This window comes from Filicampus tigris, chromosome 8 (genome assembly GCF_054856515.1).
Source record: "Filicampus tigris isolate MCC_2025a chromosome 8, RoL_Ftig_1.0, whole genome shotgun sequence".
Taxonomy (NCBI): domain Eukaryota; kingdom Metazoa; phylum Chordata; class Actinopteri; order Syngnathiformes; family Syngnathidae; genus Filicampus; species Filicampus tigris.
Genome location: NC_141224.1, coordinates 15518622 through 15537545, shown reverse-complemented (window position 1 = coordinate 15537545; position 18924 = coordinate 15518622). Strand labels below are relative to the sequence as shown.

General features: G+C 37.4%; 1 protein-coding gene across 1 annotated transcript in view; it reads right to left on the bottom strand.

The window, feature by feature from the left end:
- The window catches only part of cdkal1 (CDK5 regulatory subunit associated protein 1-like 1), a 209470-nt gene that overhangs the window by 160884 nt on the left and 29662 nt on the right, over positions 1-18924 (bottom strand). The window contains exon 4 of the mRNA XM_086037970.1: positions 18004-18088. Within this exon, the coding sequence (XP_085894096.1) occupies positions 18004-18088 (85 nt within the window). The remainder of the gene's footprint in view (positions 1-18003; positions 18089-18924) is intronic.

The window sequence follows — 18924 nt, the reverse complement described above, 5'->3', positions numbered from 1 at the left end:
CATATTACCGTAAATTTATTTTTTAATTTCTTGTATACTAATATCTGGGCCCCTGGATTTATTGATATGGTACCACCCCCACACCGAGTTTCTCCGAACGTGACTTAGGCGAAGATCGGCCATTCAATTGGACTGCACAGAAGTATCATTATATCAAAGGTAAAACCTATGGACAGCCGCAGAGTTAGCGCCGGCTAACAGCGTTATTATTAAAAACAGTATATACTTGCATGGTCTGCGATGCTATCGACGAGTGCAGGGCACATGTTTGGTGATGTCTTTATTGCATGCGCTATATGCATGGATCTCCACAATAATTTGACAAGTGAAATTAGCTCTATCTGTAATGCATTGCTGCTTCCATGAATGAAAATGCAATTGATCTTTGAATGGGCACTCACTTTTTTCTTCACATCCTTTGCTAGGAGTAGCCCTTGCCATCATCACAACACCCTAACTTTGTGTATGATGACGAATACTTGGTCTCACTCGCAGGTCATGGGTCTTCCAACCCGATAATGACCCAAAACACACAGCTAAAAACACCCAAAAATGGCTAAAACATCGGACTATTCTGAAGAGGCTTTCTATGACCCCTGATCAAAATCCCATTGAACATCTGTAGAAGGAGCTGAACATTTAAAAGCACCCTTCAAACCCAAGACAATTGGAGCAGTTTGCTCACAAGGAGTGGGTCAAAAAAAACTGCTCATAGGCTCAGAAGTCTTAACAGAAATTGTTTGATTACTGTGATTGTCTCAAAAGGTTGTGCAACAAAATATTAAGTTAAAGAGGGAAGTCAACCCAAACACAGTGTTTTCAAGAATATGTTCTATGCAGGCCCACTAGTTGAAACAAGGCATTCTGATTAATATTGCGTTTGTGGAATATGAGTTAAGCAGCAAAATCCACCCCTTTTGAGCCATGTCAGGGGGCGGCCATTTTGTCAATTCTGTCAACTGAAAATTACATCACAGATGCTCACGGCTCAGATATTGAACAATCATGGCTCAGCTTCAGAAAACAAGTGAGTTGAGATTGATCCTTGCCTGGGCCCTACGTAGTTGTGATATCATTTTCAGTCGACAGAAGTGACAAAATGGCCGCCCCCAGAGGTGGCTAAAAACTAGTGGATTTAACTCTTATTCCACAAATGCAATATTTATCAGAATGCCTTGTTTCAACTAGTGGGCATGCATACAACATATTCTTGAAAAAAATATGTTTGGGTTGACTCCCCACTTTAAGGGTATGATCAGTTTAGCCCAGGCCAGTTTCATTGGTTTGCATTTTAGAATAATAAGGTTGACCACAAAAATAAAAATGACTTTATTCCATTAGTTATTTTTTATAGTATTTTTTTTTTTTTACAAAGTATTATTACTTTGGTCCGTTTCACAATACTTCGGTGAACAGCCATACATTATCATGATCATAACAGGTTAAGTTCTGCCATTTAAAAATTCTTATTTCTCTTGTGAATTGCATATCATTTAATGTTGGAAATATCAGACAAAGTCTTCTTCACCTTAATGGAGGGTGACTCAAAAGGCTACCACGAATTTCAGACTATTGTTGATGATGTAGTATACAACTATATCACTACTCCATCTCTATGTATTTTTCTCCGTGAGCTTGCCTAGAACTTCACTGCTTAATTCCTTGAATACTGGTAGTGACATTTGTGATTCCTAAAACAACAGTGCAAATTCTTTGTGGCGATAAATAAGATAAAAAAATACATTTCTCTATCCAGTGTTGCTCAGGAGCTCAAATAAAGGAATCTCACATAACAGCTGGTTATATCAAAAATGTTTGGCAAAGTAAAACGTTTGGCAAAGTAAAAGCAATTTAATTGCAAGAAAAAATGACCTCCATTTTCACTGACAGCTGGTTTATTATGAACACCCACACACAGTATGTTGTAGTTGGCCAAACAGAGAGCTGGTGAATTCTGATAGTATGGTAATAGTAAATAGTGAGCGGAGAAAAGGTGTGAAGTTGTAAAAGTACTGTAGCTGCAATGTCTTAATTAAATCCAGCCCAAAGAGTCGAACGAGTGTCCTGAGGTAAAACAAAGTCATATCATCCAGGAAAATAGGTAATTCTAAAATTAATTTCGAGTTGGATATTAGACAAAAAGTGGTGACAGATAGAATACATTGATGCCTCGAAGAGAGTGATTTGTTTGTAGTTTAATGTCTAAGATCAGCAGTAAAATTGACCTTGGATGTTGTTAAAAGAATCACACGAGGGACACATGTGCATTCTTGGTCCATTTTAAAGTGGTTAATTTTCACATTTGAAACATTTGGCAATATTTTAAGTAACATTTTATGGTGTCGAGAGTTGGACACGGAACCTGAGTAATTCTTCTACTTCAAATGTGCAAGTCTTTCTTACCGTATATGTTCCATTGTATTTACATAAACTAAAAGAAAAATCAAAACATTTAAACTAAAAAAAAATCTTAGTTTGAGGGATAAATCTGATATAATATCAGTAGATTCGAAATCTATTCCTAAAGCTGCTTCAGAGAAATTGTCTTTCATTCAGATGTCAGTGCTTCCTGTGAAGCAATCACCAACCTCCCACTGAGAGATTTAGCTCTCCCTCGTTTCTTAAAAGCTCACGCAACATTTAGACTCCCTCTCCAGAAGGAGCGAAAGCTATTAACATGAGACACTGCTAATCCTGTCCTGTCCTAAAAGGGTGAATGCAGACTATATGAAAGAATATCTATTTTCCTTCCACTGTCAGTCAGAACTGACCTGGGTCTACCAGAGATCAGAAATAACAATTTCAACCAAGGTTCAAAGGATATTTAATACATTTGTCACCATGAGAAAATGAAAAAAAAAACCTCTACTGTCTACAAAAAGGTAATAATGTATTCTTCAGCATCTTAAATGACAGCCATGCAGTTTTAACATTCAAAATACAATCACAGAAAAATTAACATTGTTTAACATGTTTAGCTTTACCTAGTTTTACAACTCATTGTTTCAAAATTGCTGCACTAATCTTTGTCATGTTCCTTTAGAAACTAAATTGGACGATATGCTCACAGAGCCCTTCAATATGGATGAAATAATTCCTTAAAGCACCAAAACTAAACTTCAACTCAATCCCTTGACAAAATGCAAAATCTGACTTGGTATTCAAATGCACAGACTCAGTCAGTTGCAATACACCAGGGTAAAGGTCCCCTTTTTATCTCCAATCCTATAATAACTTGGCCTCTAAGGACTTCAACCCACAATTGAGAATCAGCTGGGAAAAAAAAAAAAAAAAAACGCTCAAACCCTGTGGGGTGTCTTAAAAGCAAACGTCCGTCGGAGACTGAACGGATAAAAGCCTGTAGTTGTTTTGTGACTGCCCTTCTGAAAAGCCTTATAAAAGCCACAGCCACAATGTGACAGGCTGTGATTATGCAGCCATTCATTTCACCAAATATTCATGTACACACACATCCCAAGGGTAACACAACAACACATGAACGCGGTACAATACTAGTTTGTCCATGTGTGGGATTTGGCGTCTCTCGATATGGAAACAGACTTTACATCTGAAAATGTTAAGTAATGTATATTTAAGACAAAATGTGTGTTCTATCGTCACTATTTAACAAAACATTAAAAAAAAAAAACATTGAAATAGCCAAGAAGCAAATTCTTAAAACGGCTCATAAATAAAGCTAACAAAAAACCTGGGGGGGGACAGAGCCTTCTGCTTTGCTGTCCCTCCCCTCTGGAACTCTCAGACCTCCCATAATTTAAATCTGCCACAAAATGTAAGTGTTCCACTATGCTTTCAGTACCTAGCCATTGCCTCACTTTTTGCTTGCTTTTTTCTGTTACACGCTTTATTTTTATTTGTTTCACTCAGTCTTTAATCTGTACATGTCTTTGAGAACCTTTTAAAAGCGTTCAACATTTTTTTTTAATTACCGGTATTAATTATTATTATTATTATTATCATAGAGAAGACAAGCAAAAAAAAATCATGCAAATGCCCAAGCTTAATATCAATAGCCTGCATGCTTTTAGAACAGTCCTGGGTTCCACATTTTCCGTTTGTTGCATAGTCTTGACCCACTTTTATAGACACAAAGACAATAAAGACATGTTTTGATTAAAAATAGCGCATGACAACACATGTATAGAATATTCTATTTTCAGAAACTGTTAGCATATCACTCACCATAATGTCCGCTAGCCAGAGGCTGAGCTCCACTGTATTTGCTCACGGTGTAAATTTGTGGCTAAAGGGTGAGGTTGCTAAGTGTCTTGTCGCTTACCTAATTATGTTTCCATGTGGAAACATGGTACGTCTCTTTACTGTAGCAGAATACATGTTATATTTTATTAGCTTTCCACGACCCAAGAGTGGGTCGTGAGTTGAGAATTACTGGTTTAGAAAAAGACTGCGGAAGTAGCTTTTTAAGACTCCATGCATTCAATTGTCACAAAATGCTTCAAGACATGATCAATTCCACAAAATCGTCAGAAGGAATTGAATAAAAAAATCGATTGGTATACAGATCCTAAGCCACTATCAAAAACTACAGTGCAGTTAATAAGTATTTGACCACTTTGTGATTTTGCAAGTTATCCCACTTAGGCCTTGTCTACACGTAGCCGGGTTTTTTTTAACAACCATATAAACTCCGGGGACGTGTGGATGATAGGGCTAACCGCAGACTTATATCCGGCGTTTTCAAAAAACGTAAGACAGGGCCTTAGAAATGCAGGGGTCTGAAATGCTCCTCATGGGTGTATATTCACTTAGTAGCACCTGTTTGAGGTCGTTAGTATGTGTTATTTTCTCTTCTGTATTCATAATTGGCTTTTAGCCAAGCAAAAATATATACATATTTTATTTTATTTGAATAGTAAATTATTTGATAGGATGTTCAGTAGGATATCTGTAGACCAAAATAGTCGATATCTGCAGCCCGAGTGGAGACAGTATTTTTATGTAGAAACTGCATTTGTATTTACTTGGGTTGTTTTTGTGGGTATTCAAGTTGGTTTGAACTGAAACATTTAAGTGTTTAAATGTTCAGATCAAACAAACTTGAAATATGTAAGTGTAATAAAAAATGCAAAGAACGCCTCAAGTTAGGAAGAGGGCAAATACTTTTCCAGCTGTATGCAAAAAGCTAAAAATACAATCCATCGGGGGAGTATTGTCGAAACGTGTATCAGCGAGGAAAATTAAATCTGATTACAGTAGAGCAAGTGCATTTGACGGTGTGCAAAATGTTTGCACTCTTCATGAAGTTACAGCCTAAAAACTAATGAAAGTGAGCAAAGTTGATGCTCCAGCACTGTTGATAAACTCAATGTCCTCTGACTTGACATTCCATTACTGAAAGACTGTAAAACTTTTCAGTGCCTCTGGAAATGAGAGGAACTAATACCTGGCCATTTAAAGCCCATTGAGCTGATAAAAGTCAAGTCCATTAAGAAAAGGGATTTAAACATTATTAGCCTTCCATCACATTACAGTCATCCCTTCTGATGTCTGCTTAGCCTATTACTGTTTCTGATAAACAAGCTTAAAAAAAGACTAAGACTGTTATTTTACAACATTGCATGTCTATTGTGCAAAATTCTATCTATCTCTTGCTGGAGCTGATTGTCTTGAAGGTTAAACACACAGGCTAGTGATCTAGCGACTCTTCCCTGACAAAAGATACACTATACTTTAAAAGGATAAATCCGCGTACGTTTAGAATGCTAGCTGCTGACCTGATTAATACTAAAAGGTCTGTTAAAACACCCTGACTGTGTGTTAATTCAAATGGTTCACCTTCCCTGAATGAGTTATGGTTTCAGATGAAATGTAAAAAAACATATCTATACACTAGTGGTGATAAAAAATACTGCGTTATTAACACGCTAACGGAAATTCCCCTTTAACCCTGCTATTTTTTTTTTTTTTTTTTATGTGGGATTAACGCACAATCCTTCACTGGCTTTATACTGCCCAGTTGTCTGTGCTTTGTTTACCGTGCTGTTCCTGCAAGATCATCAGCAAGCTCTGCAGAAGCCTGATAACAATCCTGACCATTTGAATCAGCTGTGTAGGAGGAGGGAAACATCTAAAACATGCAGGAATGCGGCCCACGAGGACTGGATTATGGCACCCCTGGTTTATACGAAAATGAATATGAAAATCTTGTTAACTTTGAAGTGACAATTGGGTTAATACATATCAACCTTGGCCAATTTAAATATTATTTGTAGATGCGTGCTATTCACTGTCTAACCTTTTTTTTTTGATTACTCGAGTAATTTATGGAATAATCTATAGGCTATTTGATTCTAAAACGATTTGTTTGTGACAGCCCTAATAGTGTATATACTTATGCATATACTGTATGTATGTGTGTTCATGTATATAGATAGATATACTCTACATATATACACATACGTATACATAAGTATATTTATGATAACGAAATTTAGCGTATATGCGGAAGTTGGGGCTCTAGAAAGGTATACAAAGGCTTGTTCAACCTTCACAAATATCTATTTGATGTGAAAATCTCTACAACTCATAAAAGGAGATTTGAATAGCAGAAACTTGTGTGGATCCATGCAGTACACTGAAGGAAAGCATTTAACCGTATACTCAGTAATCATTCATAATAGGCAAGGAGCAAACCATCAAGGTCTTTAAGATTTTTACAACGGATAAATCAGTGATGTGACATTGATGATTTTGGTCACAACAAAAGAGAAGAATGCTTGTTGTGCCCGCTCATATCATAGTGACTCAAATGTGGCATGTCACCTTACCAACTCTATACAAGCACAAAGCAAGCCACAACACAGAATAAGAGAAAGGAACAAAGATGTCATACTCATAACTTTAAAGTGTTGAGCAAAAATTGCATGAGTTGTTATACCTGCTTAGAACTAGCAAGTTATCGTTGCTCTCGGCTGTGAGATACAATCGTTTTTGTCATCCTGCAAGGTCTTATTTTATTTCAGTTTCAATGTTTATTTGACAGGGACAATGCATATTAATGAACACTGACATAATACCTGCATTATAAGTGCCAAAGTTAGCATATAGCTAATTTACATTTGTTGACCCTTGGCAAAATATGTGAATGATAAATAAGAATAAATTAAGTGAGTTATACAAATCTATTTCGCTTAGAAAAAGTGAAATGTTATTAAAACATTACTCTGGTTCCATATTTACCAAAACAGACTTTCACGAACCTATGATAGAAGAGAGCACACAGGTTGAGAACATGGAGGACATTAAATAAAACAAGGCCTTTTATAGGTCGGTCTTTTGACTGATTGATGGATGGATTTCAATCATGACATAACCTCAGAAAAGGAACAAAAAAGAGATGAGATTAAAATAAAAAATAAATAAATAAAAATAAAGTTGAATTGTATTGCCTTGACCTTTGTGCACCCCTGGGCCTCCTGAAGCCAGCACATTGGTCTATGAATTTGGGAATACACTATTTATTTCCTGTCAGCCGTTTTCCTCTGCCCATCGCTCTGCCCGTCTTGCTCCTTCTTGATGGGGATTTTTGCTTTGTGTACCCTGAAATGTAGGCTAATGCCCTGCAGAACTGACAGATTTAATGCCAATCCCTGGTTTGTACAAAAAAACAGCCCCAAAGCAGCAGTTTTGAATTTGTGTGTGTGTCTGCGTGTGTAGGTGTGTGTTTGCGTGTGTCTAGTCGACTACAAATCCATGCCTTATCTATGGGAGACAGTGAACGGACCTAAAAAAAATGGCCCTGAGTAATAAAGGGCAAAAAAAATATATAAAGTGTCACTCCGGATTTCAGACCGTTTATAACATGACAGAGGAGGAGGCCTCAATGGCGTGACACTTTGTTAGTTTAGTTATAAAGTACTTTGAAGATAAACAACATCTTCACAGTAAAAAAAAAAAAAAAATAATAATAAATAAGGCATACCTGAAAACAATCTGCAACTTAGAGATTTCTTCGAAAAAGGCATCATATGCCATTTAGCCATAAACAAAATGATTTCCAGCAACATGCTTCGGCCAAAATAGTCCCGAGATCAAGGTTTATAGTGCGCTTCAACCTTTCTTAACAGAGTGTGTTGAAAAAAGCTGATTTTGGAGGGGGCTGTCCTGTCTCATGTAAATAAGACAAGGCTCAGTCCATTGCCCATCTTTGCAGGATGTGACAACACAAGTGTGGCTTTGTTAGCACAACTATGAGTAATGGCTCCTATTCGCAAGTCTTTGGGTGAACCCACAGATATGTCTAAATCTGAATTTTACTTGAGGAAAAAAGCAAGCTCCAACTGCACCCAAGCACTCATAAGACAATAAACGTTTCATTCGTGGAGGCATTTTATCATCCAGCCGCATCGCTGAATGCCAGTACCGTACATCCCCCCCTTGACATCCACTTATGTAACGGGTATCCTAACGGTTAGCCTCATGCTGATCACACTGGCTACGTTTACATTTACATTCATTGGGATTAAAAGCCTGATCAGAATAAAAATGCTTTCATGTATACACCCCCTTCAGAATATTCTGAAGTGATCAAGCCCATTTCGATTAAGATTTTATTCCAAATGTGAGGCGTGGTTTATGTCGATCCATAATCTGATCGGCGCGCATGAAAAGATGTATTCCGAATTTTGGGAAAAAAACATCTTTGACGTCAGTCTACATGTTTCAGTTATTCCTGAAAGCTAGTAGAAGCCAAGCAAGCGAAAGACATGGCGGGCGCAAGACTGGACTGGTACATTTCCAGCTCCATTAGGAAGTGTTAACTTGACGTAACGGCGCAAATGGGGAAAATACCCGAAATAACGCTGAGGTTTAAAGTAGAGATGGACGGAGTGATGTTTGGTTGATACGTAAGTCGCTAAGGCGTTGTCTTCTACTACTATTTCTGATATATTTGGTCAATCCACGCATGTCAAAATAATTTGTTCCGAGCGAAAGTGTGATGCGTGAACACGCAAGTCCTAATTGAATCAATATTTTTAATGTCCATGAAAATAGTGCATCTGATTATAATTTTAATCCGAATTCTACTCGGATTAAAGAAATTCTGTCCATGTAAACGTAGTCACTGTTAGCTAAAGCGGATCTGCACATACAACACCATTGCAGCGCTACTTCCCCAGGTTCCAGCGGATCCCTCCCCACCCCGAAAACCACCTCCACCCATCGCACCACGCCTCCCCCACCAGGGTGATCCACCCCATTAATTGAGAAGGACAAGGCTTGGTAGACAATGTCCAGGTCTTCCTTAACCCTGGGTAAGAACAAGGAACAAGACCGACTGTGACACCCAATGCAAATAATTCAAGAAAGTTGTTTTTTTTTTGTTTTTTTTTGTTTTTTTGGATGATCCTGCTACCACTACTTCACTGTACAGTGGATACAAAAAGTCTACACATCGATGTTCAGATGCCATTTTGAGGTGAAAGCCCATAGTATACAGTCATTGCAGAATACATACAGTAAGCCTACCTTTTTGGCCTGGCAATCTCCTGGTTGCTTTGGCTGTGTGCCCAACATCAGTAGACATCTTACTAATGAGCAGATGTGGCTAAGGGCTCTATGATGCATATTCACCACCCTTAAATCTATGAAGCAAGAATGCTATGCTCTACTACTGAGTACAGTAATTAAATCAGGAAATTAAGAAAAAAAAAACTGCTTTAATTTGTACAAAATCTCATTAATTATTTTATAGTGTTCAATAGTACATAATAGTACTATGTAAAGAAACAAAGACCATAATCTTTTGGTAGTTACATAACACTACATAACACACAGGTGTCAAACTCAATGTCTTGGGGCAAGATCCAGCCCGCCACATTATTTTATGTAGGCCATTAAAGGGAATCATGTGTCAACTTCCATGATCCTTGCTAAAATATGTACCAAAATGTTAAATTGTCATGTGCAATAAATAATAATAACATTGAGATTTTGCAAGATTTTTGTTGTTAACTTTTTTTACAGTAACTTAAACAACAATTCAACAAACTATTATCCTTGACTTTTTATTTCATAAACTAGTAAGCCATCAATTTGTTGTGTATACGTAATAATATGATGAGACGATTAAACATTTATTCGGTTTCACCGTCGTAACAGCCCAACGAGGGAAGCCCGTAACTACAAAGTGGCCCGCAACAAAGGTGAGTTTGACACCCCATGTGATGCTTATTTATCACTGTAATAAAATAACTTATTGACCTGATCAACCAGGAACTTTGAAAGGTTTAAAATATACTAACTTGCTTATTCTACTTATCATGTCAGTTAAGTTTAAATCAACAAAATTAACTTGATAAATGTCAAAGGGTGTTTTTATTACTTTTTTGTATTACACTAAAGGACCATTACATTAACTGCAATATGTACATAAATGTGTAAAAAATATTTTAAGTAATCAAAACGATACAAGTTGAATAAACTCAAGTACAGTACTAATTTTAAAAAGCAAACATTGCAAAAAGTAATAAGGTTCATGTTGAAAGAAAGTTTGCCAAGCAACATACTTAAAGAAACAAGTGGTTTGCACAATTGAGGCCAAAAGGGGTTTAAAGTTTAACGTCTGCCAAGGCAACACTGCCAAGAGAGTGTTTCTAGAGGCCATAGTAATTACTTGCAGCACCAGAGCAAACATCTGGCTAAACACACAATATAAGCAAAGCATATACAATTTGGACATATTCCAAGAGTTCATTCTGTGTGTTGTGTGTCCCTTTTCAATTAAAAAGTGATCCCCCCCCCCCCCCCCCCCCTCACTCGCTCATGGTTGCTTCATGAATATTAAAATGATAATGAAATGAATTTCAATAAAACAGGGGGATTGGTGTCTTTTAAAAACTGATGTACAGAACTCTGAATTTGGTTCTAATTAATTAAGCAAACATTCTTTTGATCAGAAAACTTACTAGAGACAGCCAAGTGGAAAATTTCAACACATGCAAAAAATGCAAGCGCAAACAGTGCTGTTTAATTACACGCTGGTGAGCAACAGCTTCTGTAACACAATCACAGTCAATGATTTGAAAGGTGTCTGACACTGAATTAAACTATTCATTTTAGCATTTTCAAACATGCATACCTACACCACATTATCTACACTAATTTACTTGTTAGCATTCAAGAGTTGCTACATGACCAATTTAGATAACAAAGTGACCTCCTGCTTAAGGAAAAGAATTATTACATTACATTAGGTATGATTTTGGCCAATGGTGATTTTAAACAATGTGCTGACATCTCAAATGTGTTTGTAAATTTAGGATGAATACGTTTGACTTAATTGGCAGCATGGTGAAGTTACTGGTTAGTGCTTCTGTCTCACAGTCAGGAGATATGGGCTCAAATCTCAATTGAAACATATCTGTGTGGAGTTTGCATGTTCTCTCTGCGCTTGGATGGATTAAGTAAGGAGCCCAGTGTGTGCCGCAAGCTCTGAGTTTGCTGTACCCACTACTGTGATTGGTGAAAAGCACAGTATGACTTTCTAATTTTGTGTACGTGACAAATAACTGCAATTCTTCTTCTGGGAACTGTTATTTGTCTACATGTGTCCTGCAATGGATTGGACACCAGTCCAGTGAGTCCAAAATCAGCTGGCAAAGGCTTTGACCACCAGCAACCCAATCAAGGAAGGACAAACGGCATAGAAAATGGACGGAAGTTCCACGAGTGATTTTCTTCAATTGCTACTGCAACTGCTGTCTGGGCATTACAGTTTCCTTCCAAAGTATAAACCCCAATTCCAATGACGTTGGGATGTTGTGTAAATGAAAACGGAATACAATGATTTGCAAATCCTTTTCAACCTACAGTATATTCAACTGAATACACTATAAGGACTAGAAGACTATCTAATGTTCATACTGATAAACTTAGTTTTTTTGGGGTTTTTTTTTGCGAAAAATGCCCTTTTTTTTATCTGTTTGTTGTTGTTGGGAGAGGGACATGTTTACACCTGTGTTATATCACCTTTCCTTTTAACAATAGTCAGTAAGAGTTACAAAGCGTACAAATTGTTTACGCTTTGTAGGTGAAATACTTTTCCATTCATGATTTATGCACAATTTCTGTTGGTCAACAATCTGGGGTCTCCATTACATTAAGACAGGCATGGACTGCTCGTGTTCAAAACTCACTCCGAAGTGTGCCTTGGCATTTTCTTACTGAAATACACAGGGACGAAACTGAAAAAGACGTTGCTTGGACAGCAGCATACGTTGTTCCAAAACCTGCAAGTTACCCATGCATTGGGCACTAACACACACCCATACCATCACAGACGCTGCCTTTTGAATATTGCGCTGATAAGAATTCACTTAGTCCTTTTCCACTTCTGCTTGCAGGACAAGATTTCCAAAAAAAACAATTTGAAATGTGGGCTCATCAGACCCAAACACACTTTACGTCAGTCTCAAATGAGCTCGAGCCCAGAGAAACCAGTGACATTTCTGGGTGTTGTTGATATATGGCTTTCGTTTCATTTTAGCATGCATTTGTAAATGTTGCAACGAACAGTGTCATGACAACGGTTTTCTCAAGTGTTCCTGAGCCCATGAGGCAATATCCTTTACACAATGATACCGGTCTTTAATGCAGTTCCGGTGAGGGAATCAAAAGGTCACGGGCATTCAGTGTTGGTTTTCAGACTTTCAGTTTACATGCAGAGATTTCTCCAGATTCTCAGAATCTATGGATGACACAGGGACCGTAAATGACAAAATCCCTTAATTCCTTGCAATTGTATGTTGACAAAAGTTGTTCTTAAATTGTTCAACTTATTTGCTCATTCTGTTGTTCACTAAGTGATGAAACACATCCAATCCCTGCTTGAGAGCTACGGGGATGCTCCTTTCATACCCAATGTAATTAATCTGCTCACCTGTGGAATTTTCAGCATTCCTCAACTTTCTCAGTCTTTGGTTGCTCCAGATTCAGCGTTTTTTCAAATGTGTTGGAGGCATCAAATGCAAAATTAGATAATATTTGCAACAAAACAATAAAGGTCATCAGTTTGAACATTAAATATCTTGTATGTGTAGTGTATTCAATTGAATGAATGTTGAAAAGGATTTGCATATCATTGCTTTGTTTTGAGTGACGCTTTATACAATGCCCCAACTTCATCGGAATTGGGGTTTGTATAAATTCAAGTAAGTTAAGCTCCTTGCCGATTTTAAATTTCCCCTGGTATGAATTAGTATGTCATTAACAAGGTGTCTGTTCAGTGTGCCTTTTGCCTAGTGGAAGCTGGGATAAGAGCCAGCTCCCATGGAAATCACACTGGGTAAAATGAATATACAGTGGATTGATGGATGAACAACGTACACAAGTCATATCCCCATCTGCTCGCATTCTCTCACAGGCTCACCCTCCAAAACATTTGAATCCATACTTGGCAGAGGAGACTGCTGTGCCCCAGTTCCCCAGAAGTAATAAAATGTATTTTCACTCTGCCTCTCTGAACTACAACAGAGGGGGCTGAAATCCCTTCAGGTTTTCACTAAAATCCCTGAAAATCTAAAACAGCAGTATGCATGGGAATCTATAGCCACTACATTCAATTACGATTATGATTGGGAAGCTAGGATTTGGTGTGATTCAATTAACAGCCATCAATCAATCACGAATAGTTGTAGATTTTCTTTTTATACATTTTTTCATACTGCATGATGACTTTAGTACTTTTACAACAGTATTTTTAATGCTACAATACACTGAACAAAAATTGAAATAACTATTGTAATATAAGAACTTTACTAGGTTCACAAAAGGCCAATTTCTCCCAAAAATTCACAAAATCTGTAAATCTGTATGAGCAGCTGTACGAGCACTCCTACTTTGCTGAGATAATCCACCCACCTCAAAGATGGGTCACATCATTTTGCTGATTAAACAGCATGATTATTGCACAGGTGTGCCTTATGCACAGTCTTATCACACACAAATCAATTCACAAAACACTTACATCACTAGAAAAGGATCACACACTCCACATTGAAGTCAGAGAAAGGCGGCGCACACCCTCCATATCCAGGTCCAGAAAGTAACGAGCTCCCCAGGACCCATTTACAGACAGAACTACAAACAGACCAAGCTTCCAAAATATATCTACATATAAGTGACTCACAATAGCGCCAATGTGGCATTACTCTATTACCGTGTATGTCATTTAAAAGAAAAAAAAGTTATGATCTGGGCACGCAGCTCTATCACTTCGTATTGCTTATTGCCGTGCACTCTTGAGTTCATTTTTTCCATAAGCACAAGTATTACTTTATTTGGTCATTAAATAAATGTAATAATCGATTCCAGGAATCCATTGCATTCATATCACAATGCATCTAAGAATCAATACATTATTTCGCTGCTAAGTAGTACAATGTTGTTTTTTTTGCATTGTTTGAGTGACTGTTTGTGGTATACGGAACGCCCTACATGAGAGAAACTGAGTTGGTAAAGATATTTCTGTTAAACATACCGATTTTCAAGGTTATTAATAAAACAAATTGTTGTTATACCATAGAAATCTGCAGTTTATAGCGATTGCTCATTTATGGGCTTGACAAAATATCAGGCTAGATGCAGCACATGCTCCCGCACGCATGTTGTAGCCAGCCACAGCACACACAAGCCGGGCAGGTGAGAGCGGTTGGATGGCCTGCTTTGACGTTTACAATGCGTTTAAAAATGTGTTTTAATCAGTTTAGAGTAAATGGGTTGTAACGTGTGTGGGAGGGCTATTTTATGGCTTAAACTTACACACAAAAAAGAATCTCTTTGGGTCACAAATTTGCACCTATCGTGGGTCAAGAATGCAACTCCCGTACCGACCCAGGGTGAGGGGGTGGTTAATTTGATCAGTTTTACACCCAAACTTTTACATCTAAGGGAAGTTGTCATTTACCCGGCTAAATGACCATCCTCCATTGCCTCTCTATTGGAAGCCAAAACATATGCAGACAAAATCTGAATTACTTTATAACATTTATTTGGCCAAATGTCTTTTGGGCTGAATGTTATTAGTGTGCTGTCAGATGCTAACATATTTGGCCTGACTTAATTTTCATAACTCCAATGATAGTGTAGTGCACATAATTCTATGTAGAGTATATCTTGAATTATTAAACCATATCTGACGTACTCCCAACTACATAACACTGCAGGTGAATTTTTACAAATGCATGCAGCTAAATATGAACTTATGTCTCAAACAAGGCTGTATTTATAAGGGAAAAAAAGGGAAAAAATTAACATTAACTCATTCACTGCCATTGACATATTTATTTGTCTTTTCACAGTCCAGCCATTCAATCCGAGGAATTTATTTATATTTGTTTTCAACTTTTTTTCAAACGTGAGGGTAAAAGGGGGTCTGAAAATGTCTGGCAGTGAATGAGTTAAAGCGGAAGTCAACACAAACATTTCTTTTTTTCAAGAATATGTTCTATGCAAGCCCACTAGTTGCAACAGGGCATTCTGATAAATATTGCGTTTGTGGAGTAAGTATTAATCCACTCGTTTTTAGCCATTTGTGGGGGCGGCCATTTTGTCTTCTGTCGACTGAAAATGACATCACAAGTGCTCACAACGACCAATCACGGCTGACCTGTTTACTGAATATGAGCCGTGATTGGTCGTTGTGAGCAGTTGTGATGTCATCCTCAGTCGACACTAGACAAAATGAAAAATGAGATTTTGCTGCTTAACTTATATTCCACAAACGCAAAATTAATCAGAATGCCATGTTTCAACTAGTGAGCCTGCTGGGAACATATTCTTGAAAAAAATATCTTTGGCTTAACTTCCATTTTAAGCTTGATTTTGTATGAATGTGTTTGTGTTAATGGATAAGCTCTCGTGGTTGTAGTACCAGGAGGTGCAGTCATAGTGGTCAAGAGTGTGACTGTGTGAAATGCAGTGCAAGGGCATCTGTCACTTTTCATGTTATTTCTTCCAGTCATGAAAAGATTGATTTTTTTTTTTCTGATCCTGTACCTCCTGCAAGCTTCAAGTAATGAAATGCAGACACACTTCATCCTATCTTCGTGTTTATGTGCTTTTTACTTTTCACTGGTAAAAAAAACAACAACAATTTAATATGACTAATATTCTTTTAGATGTCTACACCAAAACAAAAAAAAAAACTCAAAACAAATATGTGTGTTCTACAAACCCCAGTACCAAAGTTGGAACGCTGTGTAAAACAAAATAGAATACAATGATTTGCAAATCCTTTTCAGCCTATATTCAATTGAGTACACTACAAAGACAATACATTTAAGATTCAAACTGAAAAGCTATTGTTTTTTTTGAGGGATATGGGGTTAATGTGAGAGTGAATGGTTGCTTGTCTATTTGTGCCTGCGATTGGCTGGCGACCAGTTCAGGGTGTACCCTGCCTCTCGCCAAATAGGATAAGCTCCAGGACACCGGGACTCCTTTGAGGATAAGCGGGTCAGAGAAAGAACGAATGATTGAATGAATTAAATATTCTCTCAATTTAAATGTACTGCCTACAAAATGTTACAAAAGGTTAGGAGAGGGACATATTTGACAATGTTAGGCAAGGTAAGGACCTTTCCTTTTAACAACACTCAATAAGTGTTTTGGAACTGAGGACACAATTGTTGCAGCTTTGTAGGTGGAATTTATTTCTTATTCTTGCTTGAAGCACAACTTGAGTTGCTCAACAGTCCGGGATCTCCTCTGCTTCATAATGAGCCACACATTTTCAATGACAAGGTCTGGACTGCAGGCAGGTCAGTCTAGGACTCACACTCTTTTACTATAAAGCCAGCTGTTGATACATGTGCCGAATGCGGCTTGGCATTGCCTTGCTGAAATAATTAGGAACATCCCATGCTGCCTTTTGAACTTTGCGCTGATATTAATCCGGTTGGTCCTTTTCCTCTTTGGCCCAGAGGACACGATGTCCATGATTTTCAAAAACAATTTGAAATGTAGACTCATCAGAGCACAGCACACTTTTCCACTTTGCGTCATTCCATCTCAGATGAGCTCAGGCCCTGAGAGGCCGGCAACTTTTCCAGGTGTTGTTGATGTATCTCTTTCACTGTGCATGGGAGAGTTTTAGTTTGCACTTGTAATAAATGTACCATCAAACTGTGTTAATTGATTGTGCAATGTTCCAAAATGGGTGTTATTCTTTTTCAGCATTCCTCGAATTTCCCAGTCTTTTGTTGCCCCTGTCCCAGCTTTTTTGGAACGTGTTGCAAGCATCAAATTCAAAATGAAACAATACTATCTAGATATTGAACATACATTGAAAGGGATGTGCAAATCATTGCAATCTGTTTTTATTTTACATTTTAGACAATGTACCAACTTCAATGGAAATGGGGTTTGCAGAAAAAAAAAGATAAAATTGCCTCTCATAAAGAGATGGTTTGAGAAATATATTTAGACCTGTGACTAAGAAACTTTTACTGGCATTTTACATATTGAAAAGTGGGCCTGGATTTCCAGCATTTAAAAAAAATACACAAAAGGTTCAAAGTAACAATAATCACTGAGTGTAAATAATATGATCTGTAAAATAATGCATTTAATTACACCGAAAACTCAAATTTGAAATGTTGATTTTACTGGCAGAGCTAAAAACAGTTCAACACCAAAATTGTAACAACCCCAGTGAATCATTGTTTGCGCTCACTAGTACAATAAGCGCATTCGCTGGGTGTCGGTGTGCCCCTGATGAAGAAAAATTAATCAAAATGCAAAGCAGTTTCTATCTTAATTTGACTGTGTTTATGCAAATGTGCATCGCTTTCTCTAATTCTCTGCTCATGTGTGTGTAATGTGCATTGAAATAGCCGTTTAGCAGTTCTGAGCAATGTCATGGCCAGGTGGGCTGATTGTAAACCAAAATTTACAAGTATAGGTAATTAAAAAGTTGAATATAGAAAATGTTAGTGGGGAAAGTAATTAGGAATTCAGTACTTGATTGAGTTTCTGAAGTGGTCTTCTGCAGGATTTTTGACAGTGCAGCTGTTCAGAAGCCACAAATCTGCTTCAGCTGCGTCATCTGTAAAAAAAAAAAAAAAAAACAACAAAAAAACAGATTTCATTGTTCACATCTTATTTAGTTAGGTATTCATGATGCAATTAAAAAAGGAACAGACAACCCACACTATGCAAACAATGGTTGATAAGAATAAAATTGATTTTAATATTTTTTATAATCATCCAAAGTACGTATTTGTTCTTCTGATATTGATGAGGACTTTTTTTTTTTTTTAATGCCATATTGTCTTTCTTCTTCATAATGCATCCTCTGCCCTGTATGATGACGATGTCACCATATCCCAAGACGTCCAGGTTAGGTTTTGAGCCATTCCAGTCTCTGGGGCCTTGGTTGTGTGACTTCACACTTAATGAGTGGGCAGGTACTCTGGAGACCCAACCATTTGTACACAAGCAATTAAATCATCTATTTTTCCAAATCTTTCAGAATATCCACTGATTCCCCTGCCTGATTAGTAAATGATCTAACAAGCAGAGGGGATGAATTAACTCTGTATAAAACATGTACTGTATATAGAATTATGTAGTTTCGATGTTGAATAATAATCCATGGAAGTTAAAAAAAATTAACACTGTGAAGCCAGGCTAGGGACAACTCTTATGTTGTGTCATGCTTTGTCAACAAAAACAATAGCCAATCATTGGTTCCAAAGTTTGCTATTCAGTTCTCTTGATCAGTGTGGAAAAGTTGCTTTCAATGACTCAGCATGCAAGTGTGCTCCTTTTTCAACGACTCCATAAAAACTGTGATTAGGAAATCTCTGGAAAGTTACATTTGCATAACATTTGCATAGGTAAAGGGTGTAGCCAATGGCAAGGGAGTGATTTGCTCAGTTT